The following is a 7,745-nucleotide window of genomic DNA, read 5'->3' as shown; positions in this document are numbered from 1 at the left end:
ATAGATCGTCACTATTTGTGTTCTGAATGATTGTTTAATGGTCACGCTCACGTAGATATCAATTATATATGTGTTAAATGCATAAACAAGGTAGGTCCATAAAAGTATCACTTGTTTCACTTTAAATGTCATTGTTTTAAAATTCCTCAGCTACTTTCAGTTATGCACACTAGTGTCCCCAGGCGTCTCGCCAAAATTTGTATCAAAGATTAATGCTTCGAAAGCGATTTATCATTTACTTCACTCGCAAGCAAAAGAATGCGCTGTAAAACTTCTAAAGAAAATTATGAAAAATAAATCGCTTTTGTGTTACGCGAATCTGATTGGATCAACACCGCTTGCTAACTAATTCTGATTGGTTGAAAGTTTCTGAACGTAAATTCTGATTGGATGAATACCTAAAAGTAAACAATATATTCTTTAGTATTTTGCTTATCAAGACCTAAAGATTTCTAGAGGGTTTTATTTAGTTTGTATTACGATAATATTTAAGCCTACAAAGCACCAAGAAAAAAACCCAACATAGAACAGGTATGTTTTGTAATGCAGAATATGATGGTGTGAATCTTTTTTAAATTCGATGTTATGATTTTTTCTCAATACCCGTAACTATGCATGTTCGATGGAGTTTGATTGGTTTGACAAGTTCAATAAGGATAGAAAGTTCATTATTTGTGTCATCACAAGCGACTTTAAATACAAATAAAATGGAACGTTCTAGCAAAACGTAGAATGCTAGAGAACATTCCTGATCGTTCCCTTTTATTTACTGGTTTAGGAGTGTTTTAAAACATTGCAGAACGTTCGCAAACATTCATGTACGTTCCAAATCGTTTCCGACATTGTTATTGGGTAATCTTAAAATATTAACTTTCGCAAGCAAAGGATCGTTTGCGAGCGTTCTGGAACGTTCTGGAACACTCCTTAGCGTTCTAAAACATTCTCGAGTATTTTGGAATGTTCCTGAGCGTTCTGGAATGTTCCTGAACATTCTGGAACAATCTAGAACGTTCCAGGAACGCTATGGAACGTTCCAATTCATTTGTACTTCAAATCGCTTGTGATGACACATTTTCTTCTTCATTTTTGGACCTACCTACCATAACCTTTGATCGTTCCTTCTGTCCGTCTGTTACCAGCTTTTTTTGGGATTGGACCATTATTTTCTGATTTTTTGCATAGTGATGCAAAATGACAGTACCCAGAAAGTGACAGAGCCCAATCTTTTGAACAAATTTGGGCCAAAAACTGCCTCAAAATGGGGTTTTTTGGACTTTGTGTGAAATAGCAGGGTTCGAATTATAGCTTCGCACTTCGCAAAATGCGAAGTGAATTTTAGATTTAGCAACCCAAAAAGATTTCTCAACTAGAAAATGCTAAGTTAAAATTTTTTAAGAAAACACCTATTTTGCTAAACTTCATTTATTTGTTTGTCTATTATAAACTCTCTACCTTGCTACTTTATTCACTTGGTTAACGATTGCTTTATAAACTCACAACTTCGCTAATTTATTCGTTCGTTGATATTGCTTTATAAAAATCGCAACTTTATTTACTCGTTTATCTATTGCTTTATCAACTCGTACTTCGCTACTTAATTCATTTGTTTATCCATTGCTTTATAAGCTTGCTACCTCGCAACTTCATTCATTCGTTTATCTATTGCTTTATCAACTCGCCACTTCGCTTTGTCTACAATCTTGCACAACAGTCTAAGTCTTACTTCGCTTTTCTAGAGAAATACATTGAAGATACTTTCGCATTTTATTCCAAACAACATCGCAAAATACTCAAAGTGCTTCGCAAACAGAGAAAAAATTTTTGCCTGCGCCGCTCCTTTAATTTACCTCGCTTCGCTCAAAATAATTGCGAACCTCCTAAAATTTATAATTCGAACCCTGAATAGCTTCTTTTTTCTGATTTTGCATAAAGATTAAGGGCAAGGTCCTCTAAAAAGTCAGCTTGTTCGAAACACGGGTCACGGGTCACGGGGTGACAGGGCAGCTCAGATCGAAGTAATTCAAACAGAAAATGTTTTAAAAACACTAAAAATTATCGAAAAAATCAATTTTGAGGTATTTTATCCACGTATGACTATTTAAAACGCTAAAACCTAACCACGTCCTTTCCACGTGCTTTCGAAGTTTGCATCGTGTATAATGCAGACCAGAAAACACCGCAACATATTACATACATATAATAAGCTTATATTATCAATAATACACTTTTAGTGTTATATGCATGTTATATGTTATACGTAAGTAATATACATATTACAATTCCCATCGCCTGAAAAGCGAGCTTTCTCAAGAAAATGATAGTACGGCTATTGTTAAATCATATCTCATTATATCCCCTCCATCACCTTGAGTATGAATATAATTTTAATGGATAATAACGTAGAAATGATGGTATTTTATAAATGTGTCAATATTTTTGCACCTACCATTATGAATTTTTAATAAAAATGACGTAATTATACTCATATCTCTAAAACCACTATCTTGCAGCATTTAATCGTTTTAAAACATGTCAATCTATATCCAGTCACATGATTAGCATCCTATTGAGTATGAAAAAACATTTTGCTGTAAATTGGTTCAGAGGCCTTATATTTCATGATTTTGACAATATTTTTGTCATTCAATATCATTTTGTCAAAATTTGTGGGTGACATATTATTTAAAAATTTTCATGATAATACTGTTCGTATATAATTGTTTCAGACATACTATACTAGTAGTATTAGTACTATTATATGTGTTATGTAGTACACTCGTGTTATGAATTATACGTCATGATATCGTTATATTTTTTCCGGTCTGTAAATTGTATGCCCCGTGCCCTGTGACCCGTAACCCGTGACCCGTGTTTCGAACTAGCCGCTAAAAAGTGGTTGATTTAAAAGTTGTTTTTTTTGGCTGTAAAAATCAGATTTTCTTATTTGGGAAAGTGGAATCTTATGCAGAACGACAGTACAACATAAAGCAAAAAGTGGAAACTGATGTCTTTTGTGTTGTGATGCTTTAAAGTGTGATTATCTCACTGTTAAAATTTTTATCTTAGCAAAATAAAAAATGTCATCACTTTCAAGAACCACAAATTCAGATTCAAGAATCTATGTTGGTAATTTACCACAATTTGTGCGACAAAGAGACTTGGAGGATCATTTTGATCGATATGGTAAGGTGAGGGGTATTGATATACACAGCAGATTTGATCCCGCTTTCGCCTTCATTGAATTTGAAGATTCTCGGTAAGTATATTGCTCTCTCAAGGCTTACAAGAAATACTTGCATTATTTCATTTACCTCAATGTGCATTTTTTCCATGAGCTTTCGCTTTGGTTTGTGCAATCTGTTTTTTAAACTACTTTCATGCAATACATTGGGCTAAATATTACATGGATATACTGGGATATAGGCTTACATAGCATCAAGCTGCCTGTCATTAAAGAAGATTAATTGTGACATAAACAAGCTCTATTTGCATAGAAAATCTAGGGGATTAAATAATATTGGCCGGGTAGTTCAACTCAATGAGGACACTATACTTTGTTGAAGATGTTACCCTTTTCGAAGGAATACAACAACCTTATTGCAAAGCTCAAATACTGATCATCTTTTATTTCAAAATTGACATGCTCTTTTTCTTAGAAAACATTTGGAATTTATCCTCTTTTGCTAAATTTATTTATTCTGAATATTTTTTATTCAGGGATGCTGATGATGCAGTATATGGAGAAGATGGCAAAAGGTTTGACGGAAACAGAATAAAAGTTCAATTTCCAAGAGGAACTCCAAGAGATTCATCTGGCAGAGGAAGAGGTAGTTCCCGTGGAGGTCGAGGTCCACCTGGAGGAAGCCGTGGAGGTCGGGGTGGTAGAGGTCCACCCTCTAGAACTGATCATCGTATCATTGTATCTGGATTACCAAAATCAGGCAGTTGGCAAGATTTAAAAGATCACATGCGAGAAGCTGGTGAAGTTGTTTATGCTGATGTTTATAAGGATGGCACTGCGGTCTGTGAATTCAAAAGTTCTAGCGATATGAAATGGGCTCTCAAGAACTTAGACGACACAAAATTTAAATCACATGAGGTATTTACACATTGATTGTATCAGCTCATTTTCTTTTTGGTTCTTACATTAGTTTCCATTCCATTCTCATAAAAGAAGTATTTACTACCTAGGCTTTAAATTCCTCCTCATTTAATTTACTTACCTTTTATAAACACTTTAGAAAATCCATTATAGTAAATTCATGTTTATCAAACCAAACCATGTGAAGATGATGAACAATATAAATTAGGCTGACATATTCTGTAATAGATGATACAATCAAGCTAGACTATTATTATTTTCCAAATTAAAACAGAAAACTTTTTTATTTTGTTACTAGCTGGGAACCTCTCTCAGTTACACAACCATCCATCTCATTGATGTTGGGATAATAAAACATAAACCAGACAGGATACAAAGGAGAAAATTTCCACAGGATCATTCCCTAAGACCTACAAGGAGCAAGCCAAATAAACAAACCACAACCCAGATGGTCATAAAAGGAAAACCCCTTGTCCCTCCATGAGCAAATCTGTAAAAGGCACACACCATGTGAAAAGCCAGAAAAAAGGAAAACCTTTATGCTAGATGTGAGGTCAAATATCAATCCAAGGAAATCCCAGAAGGCAAAAAAGAAAACCCTTAATCAAAAAGGAGCAAATACTTCCAAAGACCAAAAGGATTTAGCTGTAAATAAGGAAGACCTAGTCCAAAACATCAGGAGTTGGATACTGTACATAAATAAATAGGATTAGTTTAAGATAAATCCACAGGAGGATAAAGCCATATTTCATTTCTTGGTAAAACTGTTTTATATATTTTTAACATTGATTTTTTAAATTTAGAAAATATGATCTTCTTAAGTCTTAAGATTCTATATTGATCAAACTCAAATTAAAATTTTCTTTTTTTTAAAACACATAGTTGCCATACTACCTTTTTTTAAATCAATGATTTTGAAATTAAAATTCTGTAGTTAATTTACTATGAAGAATTCGTAGCCATTAGGAACTTTTAGCAATTTAGCGTTGTTTATTTCATTTTCAGAACGAAACTTCATACATTCGCATCAAACAAGACAAATCACGATCTTCAAAATCTCGAACCAGAAGCAGATCTCCAAGAAGGTAAAAATAATTTTGTAATATAGTTGTTTTCAAAGTTTTCAAAGTTGTTTTCTTCTCATAGACAGCCAAAAAAGGCAAATTCATTTTATAGAAAGTCTCACACTCAGTCAGCTAATAATAAAATGTCTACATCATTGAAGCTTACAATATAAATTTGAAAATATTCCTTTTTCTATTTATATCTTTATCTATCGCCAAATAGGTTGGGAAATAATTAAAAAACCAATCCCTAATTAATTGAGTCGATTTTCCATTTTCAATGTTCAAGTTTATCTAGCAAGGTCAGTGGAAACTTGTTGGTGTTGACACAATGTCGGTGTTAAAGTATTAATTAAAAAAGTAAGTAACTTTAAAAAGTTAATCTCTTTTAAAAATGTAATAAAGATGATTATTCTTTTTAGAAGCCGCTCACCAAGGAGAAGATCTCGATCACGCTCAAGATCAAAGTCACCAAAGAAAAGTAGCAGAAGCCCAAGCCGTAGCAAAAGCCGTAGCAAGAGCAGAAGTAGAAGTCGATCACCACAAAAAAGCAAAAGCAGAAGTCGTAGTCTAAGCCGTAGCCGTAGCAGGAGTCGCAGTCGCAGCAGAAGTAAAAGTCAATGAGAAAGTATTGTGAGGCACTAACGATTTTAAAACATGCAAATAGCTGTCTATCATCTGTTTCAAAAACGAAATTTCACATTTCTAGGATTTTTTATCAGGAAACTTTTTTAAAACCAACTTGTAAAGCACTTACATGAACTTTTTTTTTGCATTTACTTGTAACAAAAATTTCCCTACTGCTTTTTATTTAAGTTTTCATTTTATCATTGTAATATTTTGATTTTTACTGTGGTACTTTTTTATATATTATGCTACTATAGCTAGTTGTTTTTAAGATTACTTTGTGACTAGATGGAATTAGACTTTGGCATCTGTATAAAAATTCGAAATACAAACTTAGATTTCTTTCACAGTTAGGCTTTCAAAAATTTTACTTCAAGTATAAATTAACCTAATTGTGGTATTGGCTCAAATTCTCTCTTTATGTATTATACTTGTCGAGTCTCAAACTTCATTCTTATAAAAATTCTTTTAAAATTTGTATTTTTTAGAGAAAAAACACAATGTCAGAAAACAGAAAAAGAAAGAAGGCATTTTATAAAGGAAAATATGGTGGAAAGAAAGGCAAATACCAAAATGATTTACGGCCAAAACTCAAAGGGTTTATCATCACTGTCAATGGGCAGGAGAAAAATGCTAGAGGTGAAGCTTACAGGCTTTTGAACGAATATGCTGATAAGAGGTATGGGCCTGAACGATTGGATGAGGCTGGAAAGGAGTCTGGGGATGAAAGTGAGCAAGATATTGAAACATCTTTGAAGCAGGAAGTATCCAACATCAAAGCCGCCAAAGATAAAGATCGCAGATTTCAAATCATCCAAAACAAAGCCAAAAATGTGTTATTCGTGAAAGCAGATGTTGAAGATCCGAATCAGTTAGCTTTGGACATTTTTGAAGATTTGTCAGCAAATGGTGTTGCAAAAACTAGACATTGTTGTCGTTTGCTACCGGTGATTGATACCTGTTATGCCAAATTGAATCATATCGTGGAAGCTGCTAAGCCTATCCTGAAAACATTATTTGCAGAGTCTCAAACACCTTTCTCAACTTACTGCATGACATGGAAAGTAAGGTGCAATGATACTTTAAAACGTGACGAGGTTTATGGAGAGTTGTTGGAATATATTAAACAGTTTGAAGGTGATTATGAAGCCTGTTACATCGACCCTGATGTTGTTATTGATATGAATATCATTGGCAATATCTGTTGTTTTGGTATTTTACGAAAATGGAACCAGTATTCTAAATATAATTTGGATGCTATTGTTAAAAAAGTGAATAAAGAGGCTAATGGTGGTGGAGATCAGGCTGATGTTGGAGAGGATAATGTTAAAAATGTAGAGACTGAAGCTAAGGCTAGTGAGGAAAACGTTCAGTCTATAGATTCAAAGAGTGAAACTGGAGCAGAGTCTAAAAGTGATATTGCTGAAATTGAGGCTAAAGCAGAAAATGACCAGCCCGTGACGGTAACTGATGATCTTGAGGTGAAGCAAGATGAAAATGTTACGAATGACGAATCTTCCAAAGAGGCTATTGCTCAAGAAACTGAAGAAAAAGAATGAACTTAATGAAGGAAAACATGAAGTTTGAATTTATCCTAACATGATTTTTAAAAAACTTTTTTAACATCTTTAGTATTTTTATAATTTAAGTCCCAAGATAGTTTAAAAAAGAATATTCCCATCGTGGTTTGGGTTAATGAAATTTTCTTATTCTTTTCTTCCAATTTATGTAGCATTTCATTTGATTGAATCAAATTTTTTGGGTGATTTTTAATTGGGTTATTTTAGGAGGGGGTCTAGTGTGACATCTTTTATAGGTATAAACTAAACTTTTCCATTCGAATGTAATATGTATTTCACAAACTTTAACATGAGACCCAAGAAAAATTTATATGATAAAAAATGTGACGCCAAAGGGAAAACTTCAGGTTGAAAAATGTAGATCATTGGATC

General features: G+C 33.4%; 2 protein-coding genes across 3 annotated transcripts; both read left to right on the top strand.

Annotated features, from left to right (window-relative positions):
• Positions 1–3,057: 3,057 nt before the first annotated feature.
• On the top strand, positions 3,058–7,494 carry LOC136823871 (serine/arginine-rich splicing factor 1-like). 2 transcript variants are annotated; one of them, XR_010849079.1, is made up of 5 exons: positions 3,058–3,256; positions 3,718–4,099; positions 4,401–4,860; positions 5,108–5,187; positions 5,589–6,142. XR_010849079.1 is itself a non-coding variant. In XM_067080026.1 (4 exons), the coding sequence occupies exons 1-4, from the start codon at positions 3,078–3,080 to the stop codon at positions 5,788–5,790; spliced, it is 843 nt and encodes a 280-aa protein (XP_066936127.1). In that variant the 5' UTR covers positions 3,058–3,077; the 3' UTR covers positions 5,791–7,494. The 2 variants fall into 2 exon arrangements, 1 of the variants encoding a protein (XP_066936127.1); XM_067080026.1 differs by lacking the exon at positions 4,401–4,860 and having other exon boundaries at positions 5,589–7,494.
• LOC136823869 (THUMP domain-containing protein 1-like) lies at positions 6,294–7,494 on the top strand. The gene has a single exon (XM_067080024.1). The coding sequence runs from the start codon at positions 6,294–6,296 to the stop codon at positions 7,350–7,352; it is 1,059 nt and encodes a 352-aa protein (XP_066936125.1). The 3' UTR covers positions 7,353–7,494.
• Positions 7,495–7,745: the final 251 nt, after the last annotated feature.

The sequence above is a fragment of the Clytia hemisphaerica genome, unplaced genomic scaffold (genome assembly GCF_902728285.1).
Source record: "Clytia hemisphaerica strain Z4C2 unplaced genomic scaffold, Clytia hemisphaerica genome assembly, whole genome shotgun sequence".
Lineage (NCBI taxonomy): Eukaryota > Metazoa > Cnidaria > Hydrozoa > Leptothecata > Clytiidae > Clytia > Clytia hemisphaerica.
Note: the sequence above shows the minus strand (reverse complement) of the source record. Positions and strands in the feature narration are given on the sequence as shown.

Bases quoted from the DNA above. Each gene is read 5' to 3' on its own strand.
- LOC136823869 (XM_067080024.1), top strand. From the start codon at position 6,294: ATGTCAGAAAACAGAAAAAGAAAGAAGGCATTTTATAAAGGAAAATAT.
- LOC136823871 (XM_067080026.1), top strand. From the start codon at position 3,078: ATGTCATCACTTTCAAGAACCACAAATTCAGATTCAAGAATCTATGTT. The intron at 3,257-3,717 runs GTAAGTATATTG...TTTTTTATTCAG, and splicing joins ATTGAATTTGAAGATTCTCG to GGATGCTGATGATGCAGTAT. The intron at 5,188-5,588 runs GTAAAAATAATT...TATTCTTTTTAG, and splicing joins AGAAGCAGATCTCCAAGAAG to AAGCCGCTCACCAAGGAGAA.